The 27432-nt window shown below is 41.4% G+C and overlaps 1 protein-coding gene across 1 annotated transcript in view; it reads right to left on the bottom strand.

Moving 5' to 3' along the window:
* Window positions 1-8882: 8882 nt before the first annotated feature.
* The window catches only part of ATP8B1 (ATPase phospholipid transporting 8B1), a 145045-nt gene continuing 126495 nt past the window's right edge, over window positions 8883-27432 (bottom strand). Inside the window, exons 24-28 of the mRNA XM_073343620.1 lie at window positions 19539-19622; window positions 17870-18115; window positions 17439-17577; window positions 15721-15851; window positions 8883-10651 (exon numbers count right to left, since the gene is read on the bottom strand). Of these exons, the coding sequence (XP_073199721.1) occupies window positions 10424-10651; window positions 15721-15851; window positions 17439-17577; window positions 17870-18115; window positions 19539-19622 (828 nt within the window). The 3' untranslated portion in view covers window positions 8883-10423. The remainder of the gene's footprint in view (window positions 10652-15720; window positions 15852-17438; window positions 17578-17869; window positions 18116-19538; window positions 19623-27432) is intronic.

The raw sequence follows: 27432 nt of genomic DNA on the forward strand, positions 1-27432 counted from the left end.
CATGGAGCCATTTTGAGGTGTGCTCACAGCTATGCATTCTATTTAATAAAGCAGGATCCTGCATTCTTCACCAGTTTCTGAATGGATTTAGAGTGACTTCAATAAAATCAGGATCAGGCACTGACCTTACATCATCCCGTGCACGAATACATACTAAGATACAAGAACAGGTTGCAGATATTGGAGGTAATCCGAGTACTACTCCATAATAGACATTATGTCCACACTAGGAACAGAATTTGAATCTTAGTTTCTTGCTAAGCTGTGTCACCCATTCTATAGTACCACTAAAATATACAATTTGTTATATATAACTAGGGCCCTACCCTAGTGTACTGCTACCCTTACTTCTGCGCTGCTGCTGGCAGGGCACTGCCTTCAGAGCTGAGCACCCGGCCAACAGCCTCCGCTCTCCGGCTGCCCATCTCTGAAGGCAGAGCAGAAGTAACCGTGGCAATACTATGAACCCCTGCAACTCCCTTTTGGGTCAGGCTCCCAATTAGAGAAACATTGGTCTCCTGCATGAAATCTGTATAGTATAGCGGAAAAGCACACAAAAGACCAGATTTCATGGTCCATGATGTGTTTTTCATGGCTGTGAATTTGGTAAGGCCCGATATATAACAGAAGGACCAATAGTTCCAGCAATTGGGATACAAGAGAGAATTCAACATTAGACACTACTGACCACAAATTGACCAGTTGAAGATGAGACTCAGAAAGTGATAACATTTTTCAGCCCCTAGTATATTGGAGACTCTGGTCTTAGAGGCACTGGCCTGGGCTCCATGGTTCTCAGATGCAAAAACCTGTCCCTCAGTAATATCACCATGGCAGTGTCTATTAGCTATTGTGATGGAACAGTCTTTCATCCATTCTGTGAGGAGATGGACACTTAAGTAGTGATTATAGCCTTTGGCCTTTGTTAGCCCCCTATCCAGACCCTTCATTTTCTCCAAGCATTGGTCACTGGTTTGGTGAGTACCTAACTTCATAACTCCCTCTGAAATTGTCTTGTACACCTTTTAGTTTCTCCTAGGGGAGCTGAGGTCCTGCAGTGCTGCTGTCTCTGTCCAAAACGCAAACAAATAGTACCTTCACAGTGGCTGCTGATTAGCTGTCAACCCACTCAGAGGACACCCTCCATATGTTTGTTGAGTTTAGTTCTAGATTTGTTATAGATGGATCAGCTATTTATAGGTCTAGTATGGATGAACCAGGAATTAGTTCACTGATCACCTGCCCAGAGCAGTTGGTCACCAGGAAAGCAGTTCAGAGCTCACCTCTCTGTGCTTCCAGCCACTATGGGCCATGGGTGGTGAACTCGATGCCCGTGGGCAGTAACACAAGGAGCTGACACAATTCAGCCTGAATCAAGGTTAGCATTAAGGTCAGCCCAAAGGTACCTAGCACAACCCAAGACATAATTGAGGAAGTTTTGTCTTTAGGCAGATGTGTATTGAGAGTCATTCTAGAGAAAATAATCAGCTAAACACAAGTTATTTCTCTAGCAAAGAAAACCCCAACATGTTATTTGTGCAAGGGGGCTTGTGAGCTAAAGTAAAATTGAAATCTAACCCGTCTGCCCCGCCCGTCCCTTGTTTGAGTATCCACCTGTCTTGAGCTTATTCTTCAGGAATGAGAATCTGAAAAGAATGATTTCCTAATATGCATAATTTCTAGATGGAAGTTATTACTGGGAACTCAATCTGTAATTTCATACAGTAGAAAATAACTTATGAGCATAAGTATGTCTTTGGAGCAAGGAAAAGGGGGATAAATAATGAGACTGTCTCTTTGTTCTGTTTGTACAGCACCTAGTGTAATAATATAACGTAAAAAGTAAAAATTAAATTATACAAAAGTATGCATTCTATAAAAAATAAGTAAATATAAGTGAACCCCAGTCACTGAAATGCTATTCAAAAGTGCCATCCAAATTCTGTTTTCTTTTAACAAATTATTAATTGCAAATAATAAAACTACTTTAAATAGTGCAGTGGCCATTCAAAATCATAACAAAACCTCCAACCATTAAAATCCCATGAAAAATTCTATTTCATTTTAAGATAAAATAAATATTACTAAAAATATTAAAACTATATAATTGCTCTTCATTTTTTTAAATTTCATCATGGTTATATTTTTACAAGTTTTGGAAGTAGTTACACCATATAGAAAAGCATGTCTTTTAGATATTTTGATTAAATTATTTCTAGTTTAATAATTTTTAAACCAGATTGTCACACTGCCTGCAGCAATTAGCATAATTTATTATTTACAGACACATTTTCTGGCAAGAGCCCATTTCCTTCAGAATGGCTGTAAAGCCTTTTCAGAGGAGGAAAAAGAAAAGGCATATAGTGGTGGTAGTTGTCACCATCTGAGCTTCTCTTTGCATAATTGGTTTTACTACTAAAGGTTTCACTGGGCAGGCCTGCGCTGAGTTATACTGCCATAACTATGTTTTGTTATTAAACCAAGCATTCTCTTTACCATTTTTTAAAAAATATTTTTACAACTCCCTCCCAACTGTTCAATTTTCTTTATATTTTGTAGTATTACTTTGTGCAAAAGCTTTTTTACCGCCTTAATTTTTAAAAAATTAAATTAAAAACTAACGGACATTTTAGCCTAATTTTTGTGGCAGTTCTAAACATACGTTTTTTGCTTTTTTTTAAAAAAAATTTAGTACACATAGCTTGCAAAACTGTACTTACTAAATAGAGTCCTTAGAGGAATAATCATTGTGAAACTGCTGCCTTGATCTGGGCTCTTTTTGCCTTGTGGGGCGGGGAACCTAGATACTATTTGTTGGAATCTGTAATATTTTAAAATTGATATGAGAAATTACCAAACTCTAATTTAACCATAATTTTTTAAAAAATCCATCAGCCAAATGATACCGTATGCTGGGGTGGCCAACCTGAGCCTGAGAGGGAGCCAGAATTTACCAATGTACATTGCCAAAGAGCCACAGTAATATGTCAGCAGGCCCCCATCAGCGCCCCCCCGCTCCCAGCGCCTCCTGGCCACCTACAGCCCCACCAATCAGCACCTCCCCGCACCTCCCAATCAGCTGTTTTGTGGCAGTGGGGCGGGGCGGGGGGGAGTGAGGGCATGGCAGGCTGAGAGGAGGGGGTGGGAAGGGGTGGAGTGGGGGCAGGGCCTGGGGCAGAGCCAGGGGTTGAGCAGTGAGCACCCCCTTTGCACATTGGAAAATTGGTTCCTGTAGCTCCAGCCCTGGAGTCGGTGCCTATACAAGGAGCCGCAGATTAACTTCTGACGAGCCGCATGTAGCTCCGGAGCCACAGATTGGCCACCCCTGCTGTATGCAGTTGCTGTTCAATAGTTTTCCCATTGTACCTGGGCTCACATAGGCTTTAACACTGGTGTGTGGGCTGGAGAAGGGCTGTGTTAGCTCATTTTAAGACAGATTCTCTTCCTCTGCAAAAAGAAAAGGAGGACCTGTGGCACCTTAGAGACTTAACAAATTTACTGGAACATAAGCTTTCGTGAGCTACAGCCCACTTCATCGGATAAGCTCACAAAGCTTATGCTCAAATAAATGTTAGTCTCTAAGGTGCCACAAGTACTCTTCTTTTTGTGAATACAGACTAACACGTCCGCTACTCTGAAATCTTCCTCTGCAGTCACTGCTATTGATCAGAGGCTTTTTTAGAAACTTCCCCTTATTTTGTTAGTTATTCTTTGAATCAGATATCCTTCCTACTTTATTCTTTCTGTCCTCATCATTTATTATTTTCAAGGCTTTCCTTCTACTTGCTAGTCAGGCCTTTCTTTACAACACATATATTTCCTTAACTAAACTTAAGCTAACTTTCTTTAATTGAATACTTATCCTACATTCTCCACCTTAAAACCTGATTATGTGGGATTTACTACATTAAGCATTTTTAAAATATGTGTACAATTTTGCAACATTTTGTACCACTAATAAACTTGACAATGTAGAATTAAAATGAGCTCAATTACATTATCATTAAAAGCTTTGGTAATTATCAGTCTTCACCATGGATGTAATTCCACTTTGTACACTTATATCCACCAGCAGGGGCTAATTAACTCCCGAATTTCCTGTTCCTGGCTATTAAGATGCAGGTTTAAGGGAAGAATAGAATGTCCAAACATGGGTACTGGTTTTAAAGCATTCTCCTGTAATCTGAATTCTGCCCGTAATTCAGTTACATTACTAAAATGGGCATGGGGGGAGGGGGGGGGGAATAAACATGGGGAAATAGTTTTAATTTTTGTAATGACACATCCGTTCCCAGTCTTTATTCAAGCCTAAGTTAATTGTATCCAGTTTGCAAATTAATTCCAATTCAGCAGTCTCTCGTTGGAGTCTGTTTTTGAAGTCTTTTTGTTTTAATATTGCGACCTTTAGGTCTGAGATCGAGTGACCAGAGAGATTGAAGTGTTCTCCGACTGGTTTATGAATGTTACAGTTCTTGACATCTGATTTGTGTCCACTTATTCTTTTACGTAGAGACTGTCCAGTTTGACCAATGTACATGGCAGAGGGGCATTACTGGCATATATCATATTGGTAGATGTGCAGGTGAATGAGCCTCTGATAGTGTGGCTGATGTGATTAGGCCCTATGATGGTGTCCCCTGAATAGATATGTGGGCACAGTTTGCAACGGGCTTTGTTGCAAGGTTCCTGGGTTAGTGGTTCTGTTGTGTGGTGTGTGTGGTTGCTGGTGAATATTTGCTTCAGGTTGGGGGGCTGTCTGTAGGCAAGGACTGGCCTGTCTCCCAAGATTTGTGAGAGTGATGGGTCGTCCTTCAGGATAGGTTGTAGATCCTTGATGATGCTTTGGAGAGGTTTTAGTTGGGGGCTGAATGTGATGGCTAGTGGCGTTCTGTTATTATCTTTGTTGGGCCTGTCCTGTAGTAGGTGACTCTTCTTACAATGTGTATGATAACACCCATTTTTTCATGTTCTGTGTGTATATAAATCTCCTCACTGTATTTTCCACTGAGTACATCCGATGAAGTGAGCTGTAGCTCACAAAAGCTTATGCTCAGATAAATTGGTTAGTCTCTAAGGTGCCACTAGTACTCCATTTCTATATTTAGATGCCTCAGCTGAGTCAGTTTTGTCTAAGCTATTTATTTTTTTTAAAAAAACGTTTTTTTTGCCTTTTTTTTTTTTTAAACACAAGATCATCCTAATGAACATTCCTTGGCATGCTTTCTGCCTTTGTCTCAGCAAAGATACCCCGGTTTAGGTTTACAGGTAAGAAATTGACTGAACAAGCTCCTTCTGAAGGAAACACTTCAACAACATTACAAGATATTTCTGCCCAAGATTAAAATCCACCTCGACTTTGCATGTTGATAGGTATGTTGCACTAAAGCATGCCCATAAATTTAGAGACTGCAGAACAAGGAAGTTATCGTGATGAAATTCCATCAGACAGATGTGCCGTGAAATCTGTGCTATCATCTTTGTTAAGCAACCTCCTGACATCAAAGACCACTCCAATGTAACAATATTTTTGTCTTTTGAACAGTCATTTAAAATAGCTTCACTAGAGTCTTTTCATCCCTGCAATATGGTGCTTGACCTTGTCAACTCTGTCTTTAGCAGAAAGCTTCAGCTCCATGCATTAGATTCCTTTTACAGTCATCCCTGTAAAGGTGTGACCTCTCATTTGGTTGTGAGAGCCTCAGTACTGGGAACGTCCTTAAGTGTCTGGAAAGTGCTGTGCACATAGTAGGTACTACTGCAAATTAATAATGTGCCATAAGTGGTACATACCCTACTGGTAGTAGTGTGTGACTCTTCTTGTTCATAAAGATAGTTTACTTGGGGGGTGAGAAGACAAGGCAGGAAAATCTTGGCATTTATTGGCCCTCCCCCCCTCTGACAAAAGATATTATGGCTGTCATAGCATAATTAGTCACACTAATGAATCAAAGTAATAATGAATCACCAGATCAAACAGCTGACTTACAACAAATACAAGTAAATGCTTGCTAGCAAAATTTATAAGAGAAACTGCTCGTGAAGAATACGGACACATTTTACCTGTAAATCTAACCTCTAAATTCTGCTAGACAGATTCAGACCAGTTTGGAAAACGTGTGCCTAAATACACCACACAGCACAGTTCTGTGGTAGATGGGGAAACAGGCTCTACCAGAAGTGAGAGGAACTCTGCCCTAGAATAAGTCTTCGCTCATGCCAATTTTTTATCCACATCACTATTAAACATTTGGTGAAATCCTGGCCCTACTAAAGCTTGCAGCCCAGCAGGCATAACTGACACTGCAAGGCTGCGGTTCATAGGATTGTGTCTGGGACCGGAGATATTGGCTAGTATCATTCAGTTGCACAAGCCAAGGAGCAGCTTACATGCCAGAGGCTGTGCGTGAACAGCTCCGGAGTGGGGGTTCTCACAGCAGAGCAGGGTAAGGCTGGCTCTCAGAGTCAAGGATTAGAATGACCTAGCATATCACGGGTCTGGAGAACACCAGAGGGGAACATCACAGTGAGCAATAGTTAAGCAGCGATGGATGCAAACAGTTCTAATTTACCAAGCTGTTAACCATCTTAAATAGTTCAGTTAGGCAAGGTGGTGGTGAAGAAGGACAGTCTTCAGCACAGCCATAAGAGATTTTAAAGATTCTAGTATCACTGCTAATCTGATTCAGCACAAGACTGTCGTCAGCACTCTGCCCATCTGCCTTCCTATGTCATCTGTCACAGACAATTTACATACTATGGTGACCTGTGAGAATAATGTCAGGTTCAGGGGGCCACTGAATAACTGGCAGAAGATAGCAGTTTATGGAGTCCCAACAGGCCACTGGTATATCAGGCTGTCATCAAGACAGTATTGACTTCTACACAATCCCAGAGGACTTGTCCAGCTGTATGACACCAGAATCCATAAACCCACCACTGCATTGCAGCTCTCTCAAAGATAGTTTACAAGAGGCATCACACAGTACATGGCAACTGTACACAACCTCTCAGGGCATGCTGTGAATACTGTACCCAACTGAAGCTTCCAGGAGAAATCAGGTAGGCAGAGTATACTTGACGAAATTGTTACTTGTCAGTACCATGGGTTTTTTAAATGAACAGGGACTAAGCCTCATCTGAAAGGCAGTAATTCCAGCAGAAGTGGTCTCTTAGTACCATATTAAGTCATGTGTTCAATGACTTGAAAGAAGAATTCCATCAGATGAAATTAGCACCACTTCCTGCAAAAGCTTGTGTTTCCATGGAGGTCTCTCTGCAGGCTGACACTGGTATAAGTGTGTGAGATCAGACAAAATCACAGCCCAAGCCAGTATGGCTTAAATCAGGGGTTCTCAACGTTTTTCTAAGTGCCCCCCTCAACATGCTAGAACAACTCCAGGCCGGAGCCCGGGGGGAGGACTTGGGGCTCCAGGCCAGGGGTGGGAACCCTTGGGCATAGGCATAGTTTGACTTCTATTGTGGGGGAGGGGCAAGGGCCAGCAGGGCTTTGGCCAGCTATGCACAGCAGGGTCCAGGGAGGGAGTGCCACCTCCACCCCCGACTCACCTCAGCAGGCCACCTACCTGTTCGGGGCCGTGTGCCTGTGGCTGCTCCCTGAGGGCTCTGCTGGGCCCAGAGCTGCCTGGGCAGCTCTCAGCAGCTGCATGAGCAGTCAAAGGAGGCTGGAAGCTGAGAAGCAGGCACAATCCCAGGTACTAAAGGCAGATGGGGGAATGCCATGGCTGCCTGCTCCCTGGTGGCACCACCTGTCAGAGGAGCAGCTGTTCCGCACTGCCTGGCTCCAGCTTCCCGCCTAGGACCTCCTAGGAGCTGCGGACCTCCTAGGACCTGGCCAGAGGGCAGGAGCTGCAGGAGAGGAGGTGTGGGGGGGGGGTGGAGCTGCCCCACAGACTGCCCTGCTCTGGGTAAGGCACTGCAGTTTGCGGGGGGCAACACTCTTGTGCCCACTCAACTCTGCCCATGGACTCAAAGTTTCTGCCCATGTCGGGGTTTCAGCCCTGGCTTCGGGGCAGGGGAGGGACGGGGAGCTCAGTGTTTCAGCCCTGCGCTGCTCTCAGCTTCTGTCCTGCAGGGGTGGGACAGGGTGCAGGCTGAAGCTCTGCACCACTGCCCACTTCAGCCTGACAGGGGTGTGTGGGGACAGGGCGGCACTGGGGCTCAGGGCACTGCGTTTCAGCAACGGGGCCCCGTGGACCCCCGCTTGAGAACCGCTGGCTGAAAGAATTCAGATGAAGACTGAAATGTAGCAGAGATACATAAGTCAAAGTGTAAACTGCACTCTGAAATAAATACAATCTTTTTAAAATGTTCTCCTCTTCAGTTCAGTACTACCAATTGCCCAGCTCAAAATATAACATCTTTCCACTCTTTTGATAAGTGCTATCTTCTCTTAAGAGGCATTCTTGCTCTAGGGCAGGGGTTCTCAACTGGGGGTTGGGACCCCTCATGGGGCCCCAAGGTTATTACATGGGGGGGTCATGAGCTGTCAGCCTCCACCCCAAACTCCGCTTTGCTTCCAGCATTTATAATGGTGTTAAATATATAAAAAAGTGTTTTTAATGTATAAGGGGGGGTCACACTCAGAAGCTTGCTGTGTGAAAGGGGTCACCAGTACAAAAGTCTGAGAAGCCCTGCTCTAGGTGGCTAGCTGTTTGACTTTCAACCTTTGATAGGCCAAGAAATATCTCAGATGTTTTCTCCCAACCGCTAACAAATATTTTGTTTGTATATTAGTACACAAGCAACTCCTCAATCCAATAATTCAGACTGATTTACAGGTAGCATCAACCTTATTTACACAGAATTGTTTAATAATCATTCAAATAAAACATAAAAATGGTAAAAACCACTTTGTTTTCCACATTCGTCAAAAGATTAAAATTTAAGATATTTTATGAATACATTTGTTATCCATAAACAAAATATGTTACATATTAACCCTCAATTATATGTAAATGGAATATATCCAAATCAATTTGTATATTAAAATTAATATTGCACCCAATTTAGAAGACTGACACTTGTATTGTTGACCATTCCCACATCTCTTAATGAGAGAAACTGAAATTATACACTTCCTTTTCTTTAAAATTAACTATACTGCTCCCATCCCATATTAAAAGAAAAACTGTAAACTTTCTTGCATTTGCTCCATTAAAATTATGAAATGTACATTTCTTTGCCTAGATCTAAAAGATTAACTGTACACATTGTGTTTATGCCCTATTAAAAAACATTGGAACAGTTATTAATGCCGGTGTAAGTCAGTATTCTATATAAAAAAAAGGTGAAACATTTATACATCCTAAAGTTGAGGAAACTATGTGAGAGTCTGTGTGTGCGTCTATGCATGTAATATGTACCAAAAAAAAAAAAAAGGAGAGACTTTCTCCTCCCTTCCCTCCCCAGTTAGAGGACACTGTTCAACAATTACCAACTGAAGTATGTTCAACTTAAAAGTGGCCTATTCTTCCTTATCTATTCTTATAAATTGTTGCATTATGAAACTCAACTGAAATGAACAAATCAAATCTGCCAATTCAAAAGGCAGTTTTCCAATAACCAAATAACATCATAAAATACTATACAAGTAGGTAGACACAAAAATATTTCAGAGAAAGTGTTTCAAAAAATCCTGAGGTCTTCACTGTTTTCCAGAACACTCTCCTCCTGAGACACAGAGAAGTTATTGAAAGAATAACCCAAGTCAGTGATAGAACCGTTAAGAGTAAAAAAAAAAAAAAGACTGTGAACCATTTAGTAAACAGGAATGGACTGTAACCACACCTACAACTGTGATTGTATTTTCACTAAAATGTGTTAATCTGTTCCAAGTAAGTGAGTGACTACAACATACCACCATGGAGCCTAGTTTAGCTGTATGAAAGGTCAGATTGCATGGCTCCCCTAAAGGAAGAAAAATATTAGTTATCTAATTCACCTTTACCATTGTATAAATAGAATTGTTTAACAAAGTGGCACATACAGTTTGATTGCTTCTCAGCTGTTCATCTTTAAAGTAAGGTAAGAAATGTGTGCTGCAATTTTATTTCATGATTATAATTAAAAAAAAAAAAAGGATAAAATTTAGCATTTCCAAGCATCACTTAAAAAATTAAAACTCTGGGTTTTTAGACCCTAGAATTTTATATATCCTTCAGTTTCACATTATACTTGCACAAGGATTAGGATTTACTTAAAACAAAACAACACATACTTCTTGGTTTTTTCTGTTTTTCAATAGTCCCAAACCAAGCAGTTTTGTAAGAAAATTTTGAAGTCTTCATAATCTCATGTCATCTCATTTTTTAAAAAATCTCGAGTCTTCCATAAAAAATAAACATTCTTTGTGCAATCATTTGCTAAAAAGCCTGTCTTCTAGAACTTAAATCTTAGACAATCATCAGCTGGTTTCACCAACTTGTCTATCTTCGGCCACCTTGTGGTGTAGCACCGCATCTAAAGGTGCTCGTTTTTTACGTATGCTACGTCCAGAAGCAATAAGATCAGCATATCCCCGTTGATGTGAGAAAGCATAAGCAGAACGACGGCTTGATATCCCTCGACGAAAAGTGCTCTGCCTTCGCTTCCACTGTTCTTCAGTCTTGTATTTCTTACGGTTCTTCTGAATCTTTATGAAAGGAAAGGGTGTAACCGGTTAATTTAGAGGGAAAACAGATGCTCATTTGTACTTAATGTCTTGGGAACAATGTGATGGTAACTTTAAAAAGTGTTACAAGTTTTATAAAAGAGTTTCTTGTTAAAATTTACCTGAGTTAAAACCAGAAGCATATGTTCAAAAAAAATTGATTTTTAAATTATTTTATTTTGCATTTTTATTAACTTCTTAAGGTATTCCAAGCTAGAGTGGGCATGTTGTGTAGTAAACAAAATGAAAAATTTGACTTTTGTATCTAAGCTTATTTTCTTGTTTACAGATGGCAATAACTTTAAAAATAAAATCTAAAAGACAATAGGATTTTAATAATCACAACTCTGATTCCACAAGCGGCTTTCTTGCCAGTTCTAGGTAAAAACAAACAAACACACAAACCCAAAAGGAAACCACTGCTGCCTCTTGCCACAAACTTATAGTGGTAAATACAAATAAATCTATAATATAGTCTGAAGCCAAAAATGGCAGGTTTTTTTTAATCCAAAGTGAGCCTGGGAGGGTTTACATTAGCCACTGCTATGTGTTCAGATTGCAAACTGAAGTATAGGGAAGATAAATATATGAAAGCCTGTTTTAACAGTTGTGGCCAGACATGTGTCTTGCCAAGGCAGAATGTCAGGCAACCGGTATTCAGATAAGGATTATTGAGAAAGTTTTGGACCTATGGATGGACTCAGCACTAAAATACTTAAGATCACGATTAAATAAAAGCATATATAAACAATTCTGCAGACAATCCAATATTAAGAATGAAGATTCTCAAACACCCTACCCCCTCACGCACACAACACACGCGTGCATCCCATCACTCCCACCCAGCCCAATTACCAGAACATATTTAGTTTGCTTGGAAACTGCCTGCACCTCATTCTGCTGGCTCTTGATGTGATGGGGGTGACAGAATAGGCTTCCTTAGATCAGGTATGGATATCATCACTTTAGCGTGAGGACAGATACAAAGAGTCATGCTTTAAGCAGCAACTAGAAAGCTCCCTGACCAAGAAGTTCCCACGTTTATTAAGCTCCCCACTGCAACACATCCTGATCCTCTCTGGTAACTGTTGAGGACCGGGAATTCTATAGCTACGTCACATCCTCTTTTCTTTCTAATAAAAGTTTAAAACTTAATTTATCAACCAATATATATACCAGGGGTGGCCATACTTACTGACCCTCTGAGCCACATATGACAATCTTCAGAAGTCCGAGAGCCATGGCTTGCCAGTCAGAGTGGGGCTTCTGCCTTGAAGCAGGGTGGTGGGGCTAGAGGCTTTTCTGCCCTTTGGGGAGGTGGGTCTGAGGGCTTCAGCCCCACGGGACGTGCATGCTGGGGATTCAGCCCCTCTCCTGCTGAAGCCCCGATCCCTGGCAGGTGCGCTCTACAGGGCTGAAGTCCCAACACCCCCATCTCTGCTGGGCAGAAGCCCCTAGCCCCACCACCAGGCAGAAGCCCCAAGCTCCCTCCCAGTCTGGTAGGTGGCGAATGGAGGGGGGGCTGTATCGTGTATTCCATGAGCCACACTTTAATTGTAAAAGAGCCGCATGCTGCTCGTGAGCCGCGGTTTGGCCACCTCTGGCATATATACACACAATTAAAAATAAACTTCAAATTCCTTAAAACTATTTGCACTAGTATGTCCCCTTATGAATTGCATCCACATAGTTCTGAGCAGTATTTGAGGGGGTCTGACCAGTCTTCCAGACAGTGTTCTCATTTCTGTTGAGTTTCCCTGTGGAGGGGTTCACTTCCTGACAGAGTACCTGCAGGTCCCAGATCCTCTCAGTATTGTGTTGGGAAATACTGAAAATGAACCCGATACCCCTGGAGAAGTCCTTTTGGAGTTGCCATTAGGTAACATCTGGGAGTTTCTGCCAAGTTCAGAGTAGTTCTGAAATTCTGGGAGCCTTTGAGCCATACTTTGTTCCCCCGTCTCAGTTCAGATAGTTGATCCTGCCTGACTAAATTAGCCTTCAGCACTGGTTCTCCACTTGTAAGGTAACTCCCTTCTCTTCATGTGCCAATATATATTTATGCTTGTATCTGTAATTTTCACTCCATGCATCTGAAGTGGGTTTTTTACCCACAAAAGCTTATGCCCAAATAAATCTGTTATTCTTTAAGGTGCCACCAGACTCCTCATTGTTTTTGTGAATACAGACTAACCCAGCTACCCCCCTCTGATACTGAAGTATTGTTGCTGCCAAATTTGTATTTCAGCACCCATTTTCTAAATTCCTTCAGGTGTGTCCACTTCAGTTTAAGCTGTACCGGAGCCACAGGTAGATATCTTCCCATTAGACAGTCTACTGGAAACAGTCCAGATGCGAGGGGTGCTAACTGATATGCCTGTGGTGCTTTATATGTGTCCACTGATTTTTGCAGAAGTCTTTTTAAAATCTGAAATGCTCTCTTCACCTCCCCGTTGCTCAGGGTGTAATGTGGACTACTATTACAATGTTCAAAATCCAAATCCTGTGCAAATGCGAGGAATGTTTCAGAAGTAAACTGAGGCCAATTATCAGCTATGAGGACTTCATGAACTCTATGTCTTGCAAATATTGACTTCAGTTTCTGTATGACCTGTGCTGAGGAAGTCTGTGTAAGTACAATCAAGTCAATATATCTGGAGAAGTAACAGACTACAATAACGTACATATGACCTTTCCAGAAAAAAAAAAAAAAAAAAGTCTGTTGCTACCTGCTGCGGAGGTCTGTCAGGTAACTTTGTAGACAGTAATGTTTCCAGTGATTGTTCTTCCTTGTTACAAACTTTGCAACCCTCTGCTGAGGTCTGAATTTTCCTACTCAGACTGGGCCAGCATATGGACTGTTGTGCTCATCCCCCGCACTTGCTTTTTGCCATTGATGCATTCCAGTTTCTCTCTTAGGTGTAGTCTTTATATTGCTGGCAACCCAACTGTGGGAGTTGTCAATCCTTGTATTACATATATTATTTGTGGAAGACTTTTCTGTTCTTTCTCCAGGTTCCCAAGGAACTGGCCACAAACATCCAATGTATTGTTACTAGCTCCATGTAGAATCTTATTTGATCTTTGCAGATCTCCATTCCAGGATTGCTTATGATTTTTATTTATTTATTGAATTGCAGTGACTGCTGCTCCAGTACCAGTTTTAAATTAAAGGTTTCATCTATTTTGATTCATGCTTGTGTACTAAGGAGTTCTCTATTCTATTGAGAATATAGCCCCTAAAAGTAAGGGCTTGTCTGATAACACTCCCTCTTGGATTGTGTCCACTGCTCCCGGTGATTTGCATGCTATTGCAGGAAGTCCCATATTCTGGCATCTCCTACATTGTCTCTTTGGCTGGACATTGTTGACAACTGTGGCATGGTGTCTTGCCGCATCTTCCACAGCTTTTCCAAATTTCCCTCCTATTAAGGTTCTTTGGTCTCCCACTCTCTAGTTGTGCCCTGTTCTTATTTTCTAATTTATGTCTTTCCTCTTTACTGTATCAGTATTGTCTGATGCAGTCTCCCATATGCTGCTAGCATATAAATTATATTGCTGTTTCTTTATGGTTTGTTGTATTCTCACTTTTGCTAGTGTGACATTTGGGTCTACTGAAGCTGTGCTGATAAATTGAAGTATTTTATGCCAACAACTATCCTGTCTCTTATTAGTTATTCTTTTAATGCTTTATATTTGCAATGTTCAGCATGCCTATGAAATACAATAATAAAAATCACAGCTGTTTCTCTTTGCTCCTGGAACCTCCTATTAAATTTGGCCCTTTCATATGTAATATTCTGTCTGTCTATGAAATGGCCGTCAAAAGCATCTTTCACTTTTGTGTAGTCTCTCTTTTCCTCATCAGTGAGGGGATGAGGTACATGGATGTCTTCAGCAGCATCACCCACTGCAAATATCAAAGCATGTACCAGGTATTTTTGTGCTTTATCTGTTAAACCCGAAGCCATCTAGAATTGCTCAACTCTCTGGCTTGAGCAGAGCCAGCTGAGATGCCAAAATCAAGCCTCTCAAACAGAGCCATTTGCACTATGGACTCCACTGCTGTGACAGGGCTTTATCTCCTTCTTGGTGCAGACTTTCTTGGCGCAGGTCTGTTGTCTGATCTTCCACTTTCCCTACTGACTCATCACACTGTCAGTCTGCGGGGGGGGGGGGTCTCTTTTCTTTCTTTTTACTCTTTCACTAGTAACAAGGATTCAGTCACTTCTGACACTGTATAGTGTGAGGTCAGACACAAAGAGCCATTCTTTAAGCAGCAACTAGAGAACTCCCTGACCAAGAACTTCTCACATATATTAAGCTCCCTGCTGCTCTATGGTAAATGTGAAGGGCCCAGACCTTTCTAACCATCAGTCACTCCCCACCATTGAGAGATATGGAGAAAAGGGGCAAACTGTTTGGGAGGGAAGATGATCTTCACTCTTCTACCCCACAGAACAAAGAGTGGAGGAAAGAGAGAATAAAAAGTTAAAGAGAGAAATGTCAGCAGGTGAGTTAGAGGTGGCAGAAGAAGATACACGTGGGCCAGCATGTACGGAAGAAAACAGCAGATCAGACAAAGGCAGAAGCAGACTGGGAGAAGGCTCAGTGGGAGAGTATTGAGAAGACCATCTCAAAGCACTGACACTCCCTGCTCCACTGGGGTGGCAAAGCAACAGACCATCAGTCTCTAGCAAGGTTCCCAAACTGCCAGTTTGGTTAGGCCTTCAGAGAAACCCTAAATTGCCATTTTAGGGTGTATCAGGCTCTTGAGGAAGCCAGATGCACAGTCCTAATGACATTCTCCTTATAGAACATAAGAACGGCCATACTGGGTCAGATCAAAGGTCCATCCAGCCCAGTATCCTGTCTTCCGACAGTGGCAATGTCAGGTGCCCCAGAGGCAATGAACAGAACAGATAATCATCAAGTCGCCCATTCCCAGCTCTTGGCAAAAGGCTACTACCAGTTATCTTATTTTCTGAACATTAAGAATATTATTGATTTATATAACTAAATACAGTTCAAATTAACCAAATTTTTCTACTTACTTTATCACTTGCTGAAGGCCAAATTGTCATTGACAAAAATCGCACTGCAACAACAGGAAGCAAACAAACTGCAACTGACAAAAGTATTGTCAACCAGAGATATGGCTGTCTTAAAGCATTTGGAGCAGTCCCTGAGAGAAATAAGAGTGAAAGTTAGTCTGTATCTGTTTTCAATTAAATTTATATAGCACAACAAATTACATTCATGTTTCCTGTCCTGAAATGTATAATTGAAGTATATTCCAAGTGTGTTTGAATACAACTGTATCGAAATCTAAAATAAGCCACTAGTAAGAAAAAGTTTGAGGTAAGGAGAGAGCCAGAAGCGTGCCACAAATTTACAACAACATTTTTATTTCCTTTTCACTGTATTAACTTATAAAACTCTTTAAGGGATAAGTTAGGGTGAGAACAAGTATTTGGCTGGCATATGTGGTTTTTTGATTGCTTTTAATGGGCAAAAACTGATTAAGAGAAACCTCTAGGATCACTGTAAAAAATATATATATATATATATATATATACACACACACACACACCCCACACACACACAGAGTGTAGAATGTAAGTGCTAATTTAATATGGAAGCACTGTAGCACTTAAGTCGTAACATTTAATTTAAGCAACCGGGTAGAACAAATGCTAAAATCTGAAGTACTATTAAAAAGCAGAGGCCGAAGAGCATGAATATGTTGTACAGGACGCAACTCAGGATTTTTCTCAGATGGATTTTGATATTGAACTGAAAGTAATTTGGTTTCATACGTGACTACATCTCTGTGCAGTATGCAGCAGGAAATTTGTTATGCATAAATGTGATATGGTTTCAAGTAAGTTTAGGCACCTGACTTTGGGAAGATGAGTCTAAAGCTCATTGCACATCCACTCACCCAGATCACAAATTAAAAAGGCTGGGAGGGTGAAGGACAATGGGCAAAAAAAAAGATAATCTCAAGCATGTTCAGTCGACATATAAGGCCCTTAAATATTACCAACCCAAACCATTTACAAATTTGGAGCCAGGCCCCCCAAAATCATGAGACCGTTTTATAAACAACAAGTTTGGAGTTCTTTTTATTTGCCTTCTAGTTTTCGATCCTTTAGGGTGCAGTCGGGTTATATTTTCAAGCTTTTTCACAGCCAAGTAAGATTAGAAAAATTTGCTTGAGAATAATACTTTCTTTTTTAAATTATAGCTAAAGTTATAGGAAACATCAAAGGTCATGAGATGTGATACAATTGCGTGAGTAGGCAAATTAGCATTCACCTTTGAGCCTTACTCCCACAGATGTGCAGAAGTAATTTGGCAGCCTTCAACATAGGATTACAGGTTTCCCTTTACTCTGCGCTGATCACTTTTTACTTTGCTCCTTTGTACACAACACCCTACACTGCACAACACAGGTACTAAGATTTAACTGCTCTTTATTTTTTGAGATAAAATAATTAAGGAGGAATGATTCCACTGACTACATAATTTGGAACTACAAATACCTCTAGAGTTAGCTACTTCAACAAAACAATTTTTATTAAGACACACACGTTGACCCCATAAACTAGGCAATGTTTTTCTAAAGTGAGTTAACATTCACCTCTACTTACTCATGCTGGGCATCAAATGATATCTGATAAGCTGACATTTTGGTACTGTGTTTACTCTAGTTACATAACCATTTGAGGTAGAACACATGAATAGTGAAACGAAACAAAACACTGACCTGTAAACTGAAAGTTAGATGGGAAGAGAACATGTATTCCAGCACTGTGAAGGTCAAACATGATACCAAAGTAAAGTGCAATACTCCCAAATATTGAGAAAGCGTTAACGAAAGTCCAGTAAGAGGTATCTAAACCCATCTGAAAGTAAATCAGATAACTCACAATGAATTTATGATGTAGAAGTCAGAAGCATGTATTTGAATATTCTGAAAACTCTCTCTTCTGCAGACACTTGGGTCACACTATTCATTATATAGTTCTAATACAATATAGAATATTCTGTGAATATACTAAAGGGGAAGATGATAGTAACCAGGCAAAAGTATATCAATATGCAAAAAGATTTAAAGTGAATGATAATTAAGTGTTTATTCTCACAAAGATGCACTTTCAGAGCAGCAGGGGAGATCATGAAGATAAATGTACTTGCCTGAAAATTGACTGTAACTATGAGAGAAGAGGCTGCAGTGACAGCAAACGATTGGTAGTCTGAAGGTGCCTCTCCATCTTGCCCCATGGTTTGAAGATATGCTCCGTACGGTATGAAGAAAATAATCAGTGATGTTATAATTCCATGTATTAAGCTTACAAAGAATTTCTTGTAGTTAAAAAGCAAGTCTTTCTGTCCAGATATATACAAACCAGGGAACCGAAGACTAAGTTTGTCACTCACATCCTTAATAAAAGGAAAGTTACTGCAGTTAGAAATAAATCGGAGCCATAGAATGTGAAGCACAGTATACATCTTCCCCCATCAACATGTATCTTTAGGGTGGGAGGAGAGAGGCGCTAAGCAAGACAAGCCAACAGATTGCCTCTGTATTAACCCAAAAGTGATAAAAATCAGAAGCTTAAAAAATACATAACAACTTGAATTCATATTTGCATATATGAATGCAAGCTATATTTTTAAAGAGTTAGAAAATGGACAGGGAGACTCTAGAACAGCAGTGTGTTGGTACAGAAATGAAAGGAATAACATGCTACCATGACCTAGACTTTGTATTTATTCAATATGAATATCTAAGAATATGGTACGTTTTTCCTTCATCACTCAAACGACGTACCATTTCTATATCTTCCATTCACACCTATTTCTAAATATTTCCATAATAGCGTCAACAATGCCCAGCGTAATGGGAAGAGTCTATTATAATATATACATGCAAAAAGGTAGTGCGAGCATTTTTGTGGGAAATGCAACTCAATTTCCTGGCCTTTTTCTTTTTTAAATCGCTAACGCATACATACTGCATGAATTTATTGAAATTTCTTTTCTTCTAAACCTCCCCCCCCACCATAAAAATGCATTGCATTCTATGCATGCAAAATCTATAGGCAAGCCCAATTTGGAAAATCAAGTAAATCCAAAATAAAATCTAAGACCCATTCAGATTAAAAATAAAATATTGAAGTTTTCAGCATAATTTTTTTTTGCCAAATTTATTCCCATTGAAAATGTTTTTAAAAATAGAAATACCTTCTGACACTATAATCGAAGATAAATAATGCAAGTATACTTCATAATCAACCCCATTATTGCCATTCGACAGTACTATACATACATATTGGCCCTGATTCAGCAAAGCACTTAAATATATGGTTAACTTTAACCATGTACTTCAGTTCTGTTGAAGTCAGTTGGACTTGTGTGCTGAAGTGCTTTGCTGAATCAGGCCATTGTGAAGAAAGCTATCACCATCCAATTCCAATCTACACTTATGGGATTAATGGGAACTGCCCTCTAGCGAGTGCCTGAACAAAAAGTCACAGCAATTGTTATGCTCTGGTATTTCTAGTTATTAATGAAAAGAAGCCTACAACATTTTCTATTAGCTTCATGGAGAAAAGCTGTCTGCTAAGACCTACAAACATTTGAGCAGATCAATTCAACACTTAACATATGTGAAGTTGAGCAGCTTTGTCTACTCTAGCAGGTCACGCCTTATTGTCCTCTAATAAATAGGATATCTAGCAACCTAAAAATGGCACAGATTAGAAGTAAAAGTCACTTCAGTTATGTTTACTCTGATCTTTTTCTTTAACAATTGCTTCTAAAATTCATTTGGATAATTTTTCTTAATAGCATAGTAGTATACCTGGTCAAGCAAGCCAACCAGAAGGACTGGAAGACTGGAATATAACACATTGTAAAGCGTGATAAACCAATCTTCATAAGCTGTCTGCAATAGAAAATAAATATAAATTTATTAATTAGATATTACTTTATATTTAGTTACATCATTTTCATTTAAAAAGTTAATTCAGAAGCAATCTAATCTAAACAAGAATATTAAGAAAACTGATTGAAACACCAGGTTTTGTGGGTTTAAAGTTAATGTGCATTAACCCACCAGGTCTTGAAATAGTTCTTTGAGCATGTGTGTTAAAATGCACAACCTTTTTACTAAAGCAGCATACTATATCGGGGAGGGATAGCTCAGGGGTTTGAGCATTGGCCTGCTAAACCTAGGGTTGTGAGTTCAATCCTCAAGGGGGCCATTTAGGGATCTCGGGCAAAAAAATAAAATGAAAAAAATTGGGGATTGGTCCTGCTTTGAGCAGGGGTTGGACTAGATGACCTCCTGAGGTCCCTTCCAACCCTGATATCCTATACAGGTGACCATTAAAAGGACAGAATTTGTTCCCTAGCTATGTACATTCAACTTCCACTTAACTCAAAGTAGAAACTTCCAACAGTTGCAGAAGTTTTTGACCGTAAGTGTGCTATACTAGCAGTGATCAAATTAAGAACTGATACCTCACAGATGTAATTAAAGCTGGTGGAAACTCTGTTTCAATTCTGTAGGAAATTCTGACATTTGTAAATTTTTGTTATTGTTGTTCTGAATCAGAACAAAGAGTACAAGTTTAGAAATTCCTTGTGAAAAGAAGTCTCTGAACAAGTTTCATTTGGGGCCAGTCAAAACATTTGGTTTCAAGTTCAGCCTTACATTTAATATAAAATTGGGGGGCGGGGGAAATCAGAACAAAGTGTTTGGATGGGGTCAAAATGTTTTGCCCTTTGTTTTGATTTTAAAAAACAACACCTTTTGTCAACATAGACACATTCCCACTAATATTTTCTGTGGAAAAATGTTAGTGAGAAAATTTTTGACCAGCTCCAGATAAAAACCTCAAAAAAATTTTATTAGTTTTTTTTTTTTTTTTTACAGAGTTTATTTCTATTCCTCAGAACATCTGAATGAAAATGGAGAGGTTACTTACCCTGTACAGTAACTTGAGTTCTTCAAGATGTTTTGTCCCTATGGGAGCCCTACCATATGACATGTGCACACCCGTACACTCTTGATAGGAGATTTTAGTCAACAGTTTCCACAGGTCCATGCCAGCACACTATACTTCCTTGGGCTCTGGTGCAAGAGCATATAGAGAGAGAGCAGTCCTGCTGTTGCTCCAATTCCTTCTCAACTACGAAGCCCAGAAGACTCTGCAGCAGAGCACCCATAGAGACAAAACATCTCAAAGAACTCAAGTTACTGAACAGATAAGTAACCTCTCCTTTGAATTATTGTCCATATAGGTGCTCCATTGTTGGAGACTCACAAGCAGTAACTCAGTGTGGAGGCAGGTGCTGAGAAGGCGGATCCAACACAGTTCTGAGGACAGTGTCACCAAAGACTGAATCTGCTCTGAAAGCAGGTAGGATAGCAAATGCCTGGGGAACCTATGAATGGAGGACCAGGTTGCTGCCCTGCAAATATCCACAAGGAGTAGGTCCTTAAGAAGGGCTATCCAGTGGATTGGGCAGTCACGCTAAGTCAGAGATGCACTCCAGCAGCAGCTTCATAACAAGCTAGAATGCATCCAGAAACCATTTTGATAGTCTCTGATTAGAAATCGACTGCCTTTTATTCCCTTGGCAAAGGAAGTAAAGAGCCGGTGGAGGCAGGACGGGGGGAAACCCTGAGAGATCTTATTCTGCCAAGTTATAAGTCAAGGGTCCTTCTTACTTGCAGGGTATCCTTTGAAGAATGAGACCTGGGTAAAATACTAGTAGAACATAAGAACGGCCACATTCAGTCAGACCAACGGTTCAGCTAGCCCAGTATCCTGTCTTCTGACAGTGGCTGGTGCCAGCTGCTTCAGAGAGAACAAACAGAACAGGGCAATTTATCAAGTGATCCATTCCCTGTCATCCAATCCCAGCTTCTAGCAATCAGTGGTTTAGGGACACCTGGAGCATGGGGTTGCCTTCCTTTATTATCTTGGCTAATAGCCATTGTAGTAAGTGAATGTCCTGATTGACATGGAATTCTGAAGAGACCTTAGACAGGAAACAAGGATGAGAGTGTAAGGTCACCTTGTCACAATAAAAGATAGTGCCCTGAATGACCCTACCTCCCCACCCTTTTTGATGAGGTTATGGCTAGGAACAAAGTTTTGAAGACAGGTAAAGGCCTGAACAGCTACCCAAGGATTCAAACAGTGGGGTTTTTAAGGCACTAAGAACCAGATGAAGATCTGAGGGGGTTGGTCGGTCCTTGATGTGAGAAGACAGATTGGAAAAAGTCCTTAAAAAACCTAGCTATGGGAGGGCTAGAAAAGGCCAAAATAAACCTTTCGCAGCTAGGTGAAGCCTAATGGAGATCAGTGACAACCCATGTGTTTTTAAATCCACAGGTAATCAAGAATGTCTATAAGGAGAGATTCAGACGCAAATATAAAAATTGATGGGCACTCCAGACTTGGAAGCACCTCCACTTCTGCAGATAGGTTTTCTTTGTGGCTGGTTTCCTGCTCTTCAGGAGTTCACAGTGAACTTCAGGAAAGGAGACCAATTTTATTACCAAGAACCATCAAGGAGTTAGGCCTTAAGATGCAGGGATGAGAGACTTGGGTGGGTTATGGTGCCGGAGTCCTGTGTGAGGAGTTCCATTGAGAAAGAAAGGCAAATAGGGGTTCACAGAGACAGGGCAAAGCATATCTGGGAACCACACTTGCCTTGGCCAGGATTGTACTATCAGGTCTTGCTTCAGTTTGCTTAGAGCCTTGAGGATCAATGGTGTTGGAGGATAGGCATACAAGAGCGTGCAAGGCAAAGGGACTAGGAGAGCAGCCCCCATGGGGTTGTGGCCCTATGCACATGCGCCATAGCAGAATCATCAGCACTTCATGATGAATGGTGTTGCAAACAGATCCACCTCCAGGAGGCCTCAAGCCTGGCAAATGCTTTGAAAGACAAAGTTGCTGAGTTCCCACTCATTGTTCTGGTGGAAGTGCCTGCTCAGGGAGTCTGCTACTGTATTTAACAGACCCAGCAGGTAGATCATTGAGTTACCTATATAGTGGGATAATGCACCATTTCCACAGTCTCAGTGATTCTGCACATAAGGATTGGGATCTTGATCCCCCAGGATGATTTGTACAGTACATTGCGACTCTGTTGTCTGACCCACAGGCCTCAAGGAGCGCTCCCATCGGTCTTCCCTCAGCTTGTGAGATCTGCTTTAAAACCTGGTACAGACCTTGCTGGCTCCGAGAGTGTCAGGGGCAGCTGTAATCCACATTGCTGGGGGCGGGGAGGGGGAACACTTGTGGTAGGTCTGGAAGGGTTTGAAACCTGGGTTCTTTAGCATAACGCAAGGAGGGAAGCCACAGACAACAATGGCTAAGGGCAGAAGGGCCTGGCTGCCCCAAGAAAGAATAGAGGGAACCCTCCCAAAAGCACAAATCTCTGCTAACGTAAATAAAAAAAGTAAAATAAAAACAAAACAACAAAAAGGAATAAAATAAAATACTGAGGCAGCTGAAAACTAGCAGTGGACACTACAATGCCCCATCTCGAACCAAGGTGGTTGAGAAGAAACTGGAGCAATAGCATTGGTATGAGGATATACAGAGTACAGGCACAGACTCTATGCACTTTTCAAGGCTGAATCCCCCCTCTGGGAAAGAGCTGAGAAAGAAAACAAAGGAAATTAGCTGTTGCTACCAGCTAATCAAACATTCACAAACCTCTTAGGACACGAAAAATCCAATCCTGTTCTTAAAAAAGGTAAATTTTATTAGAAACAAAAAGGAACAAAATACATCTGGAACTGAGGCTTTTGCTAGATTTTAAAAGAGCAATTCCAAAAATTAAATACCAAGAATAGCTTTCTTGGAGTCCAGCTTAAAAGTTACAAGCAAACAAAAGCACACGGGGTTTAGCACAGAGGAGCTCCACAAGCCAAAATAAAGAAATAAACCTGATCACGTCTATTTAAACATTCCCTGTCCAATGATTTCTTTTACAAAAGTTCTAGTCTCCCATTGGCTCTTTTGGTCAGGTGCCCACTCCTTTTCTTTTACCTGTGGGCTTGTTAACCCTTTATAGGTAAAGCAAGCAGAAAACAGACACCAAAAGGGATTTTTACAGCTAACTGGCTGGCTGAGTGTCCATAAAAGGGAGCTACCCACCCCACTTCATTTATCACAGCACTGCTGACTAAATCTCTGATCAAGAGTTCAGGAGTGCGTGCATGTCTTACCATGTAGCGCACCCATGGTGACAATAACTCCAAGAAAAACAGATATTTAATTTGAGGAATTCTCCTACTGCTCCCTATTTCTTCTCCACATTAAGTTAATTTTCTTGCTTACAGTCATTTTGCTCTCCATCTTATTTCCCACAGAAGTCACTGTCTCCATTTTGTTAGTTTGCAAGTGGCTTCTATGAATATGACTTCATAGAAGATTGACTTCCTGAAGGGAATCACCAGCAGCTGTGAATGAGCTCCCTAAACTAAGATCCCAACAGTAAAAAGAATGCATATACATATGCACACAGAAATAAGAATGAGAGAGAGTGTTGTTGCTAAGTTCCCCCACACACACATGAGCTTACTGTTGTGAGAGTTTACCATGGCTTGACAGGATATAGATACTTAGCAGAAAGTGTTTGGGAAGGTTAACATAATTGAAAAATAAATGTGCTCATAAGAAGACTGCTGTACTCAGTGACTGTTGTATTCCCTTTCCTCCTACATCAGTACGATACCTATTAAGGGCCAGATCCTGCAGACCCTCACTCATGCAAATAGCAGTACTGACCTCCTGGAACTACTTGCCTGACTAAATCCCTGATTCTACAAGTTGATCCACTTGGGAAGAACAGCTTGTGGTCTTCCTTTGTAAGCTTTCTGGGGTAGGGGCCTTGTCTTAATATATACAGATTAGTTAAAGAGGAGGTTACTCACCCTGTGCAGTAACTGACTTTCTTCAAGATGAGCGTCCCCGTGGGTGCTCCACTCCACGTGTTGGTGCATCCCTTCACCTTCACTCAGAGATTTTTACAGCAGTACTCACACCAGCCACGCACGCGCAGAGCCTGCCCACCCGCTCTGAGTGCACCTTAATAGTACGCATGCGTGACTGGTCTCCTCAGTTCCTTCTCTACAATGCAGGCTCTGAAGTAGAGGGGAGGAGGGTGGGTAGTGGAGCACCCACAGGGACACTCATCTCGAAGAATGTCAGTTACTGCACAGGGTGAGTAACCTCCTCTTCGAGAGAGAGAGATGTCCCTGTGGGCGTTCCACTCTAGGTGACTGAAAAGCAGTGTATCTCAAGGAGGTAGGGACTTCAGATTTTGGTAGGAATGCAGTAGATAATACAACTCTGCTTAATCGTGTATCAGAGAGAGGTCCTTGAGTAAGGGTATAGTGTTTAACAAATGTGTGTTCAGAAGACCAAGTGGCCACTTTACAGATGTCAGCCAGGGGAACTTTGCATAGAAAGGCCACGGAGGTAGCCACAGATCTAGTGGAGTGAATTTTGATGCCGGCTGGAGGCGTCACTTTCTTTGTCTGATAGCACAGTCTGATACACTCAGAAATCCAGTTTGAAAGTCTCTGGATAGAAATAGGTGACCCTTTGGAATGCTCCATGATGGAGACAAAGAGTCTAGAAGAGTTCCTAAAGGGCTTGGTTCTATCCAAATAGAAGGATAAAGCCCTGCATTTGTCTAACGTATACATGGTGGATTCAAAAGAGTTTGCATGTGGTTTAGGAAAGAAAGTTGGTAGGTGTATCAGCTCATTGATTTGGAATGATGACTGCACCTTTGGAAGGAATTTGGGGTGTAATCGGAAGGTAACCTTGTCCTTAAAAAATAGTGTATACGGTGGGTCTACCATGGGAGCTGCTATTTCTCCTGCCAGTCTGGCGGAGGAGACTGCCACCAGGAATGCTGTTTTCATAGAGAGGTGTAAGAGGGAGCAAGTTGCTAGGGGCTCGAAAGGTTGAGTCAGGCAGGATAATACTAAGTGAAGGCCCCACGAAGGAGTAGGAGGTTTAATGTCCGGATATAGGGATTGGAGTCCTTTGAGAAAACACTTGGTGACTGGATGATCAAAAATAGAGGTATAGTCGATCTTGTCATGAAAAGTTGTAATAGCAGCTAAGTGGACTTTGATGGAGCTGAAAGATAGGCCCGATTGCTTGAGGTCTAATAGGTAGTCAAGTATGATCGGAAGAGGTGCAGAAGTTGGAAGAAGTTGTTTAGGTGAACATCAGTGTGTGAATCGCTTCCCCTTATGGAGGTAGGTGATGCGAGTAGATTGTGTTCTGCTGTGTAGGAGCACTCGTTGAACCTGCTCAGAGCATGCTAGTTCATTCTGGGAGAACCATGTAGGAACCAAGCTTTGAGGTGAAGCATGAACAGGTTGGGGTGAAGAAATTGTCCGTGTCGCTGTGATAGGAGGTTCGGATTTAGGGGCAACGGGATTGGTGGGTGGATTGATATTTTGGTGAGGAACGGAAACCACTGTTGTCTGGGCCATGACGGGGCAATCAGAATTACTGTGGTACGATCTATCTATATCTTTGTTAGAACTCTGTGGAGAACTGGTATTGGAGGAAAAGCATATAGCAAGTCCTGGTGCCATGGGAACATGAATGCATCTCCCTAGGAATGTTTCCCAGTCCTGCTCTGGAGCAAAATTCAGAACATTTTGTGTTCTTCGCAGTTGCGAAAAGGTCTATGGTTGGGTAGCCCCATATGCGGAATATGTTGTGGATGATTGTCTCATTTATCTCCCATTCGTGATCCCAGGAAAAGTGTCTGCTTAATTCGTTTGCTGTGGTATTCATAGCTCCAGGAAGATAGGCAGCTGATATCCGAATGTTGTTCGCAAGGCACCAATTCCAGAGCTTCATGGCTTCTGTGCAAAGCAAGTGAGAGCAAGCCGCTCCCTGCCTGTTTACATAGAACATGCAGACGATGTTGTCTGTCATTATCCGTACATGTTGGTTCCGGATTAATGGGAGGAAATGATAGCAGGCACTGCATATGGCTCAAAGTTCTAGGATGTTTATGTGCAGGGAGGATTCGGTTGAAGACCATAGCCCCTGGGCTCTGTGGTGGGACATGTGTACACCCCACCCTGTGAGGGATGCATCACTAGTCATTATGAGGGATGGAGCATCCTGAAGAAAGGGGACTCCAGACCAGAGATTGGAGGGAACTGTCCACCATAGGAGAGAGTCTTTGACTCTGAAAGATATGGATAGAGGCTTGTTTAGAGCATGCATATTCGGTCTGTAAACCATGACCAACTGAGCTTGGAAGCACCTCATGTATAGTCGTGTGTTTTGGACTATGAAAGTGCACGAGACCATGTGACCTAGTAGTTGTAGACAGTATCGAGCAGTGACCTGAAGACCGTTGTGGAGTTTCGTTGCCAATAATTTTATGGTGTTGAAGCGATTGGGTGGGAGAGATGCTATTCCTGTCCGGGAATCGAGGTATGTTCCTATGAACTCCAGGTGCTGGGTAGGAGATAATATGGATTTGTTTTTATTTGTAAGCCGAGGGATTGGAAAACAATCGACAGTGAGCTGTGTGAATTGAAGCTCTTCGTCGAACATTGAAGTTTTGAGGAGACAATCGTCAAGGTAAGGAAAAATTATGACTCCTTGTTTCCTGAGGTAGGCAGCGACTATGGCTAGGATCTTGGAAAAAACATGGAAGGCGGTGGATAGGCCGAAGGG

Source organism: Lepidochelys kempii, chromosome 5, assembly GCF_965140265.1.
Source record: "Lepidochelys kempii isolate rLepKem1 chromosome 5, rLepKem1.hap2, whole genome shotgun sequence".
Lineage (NCBI taxonomy): Eukaryota > Metazoa > Chordata > Testudines > Cheloniidae > Lepidochelys > Lepidochelys kempii.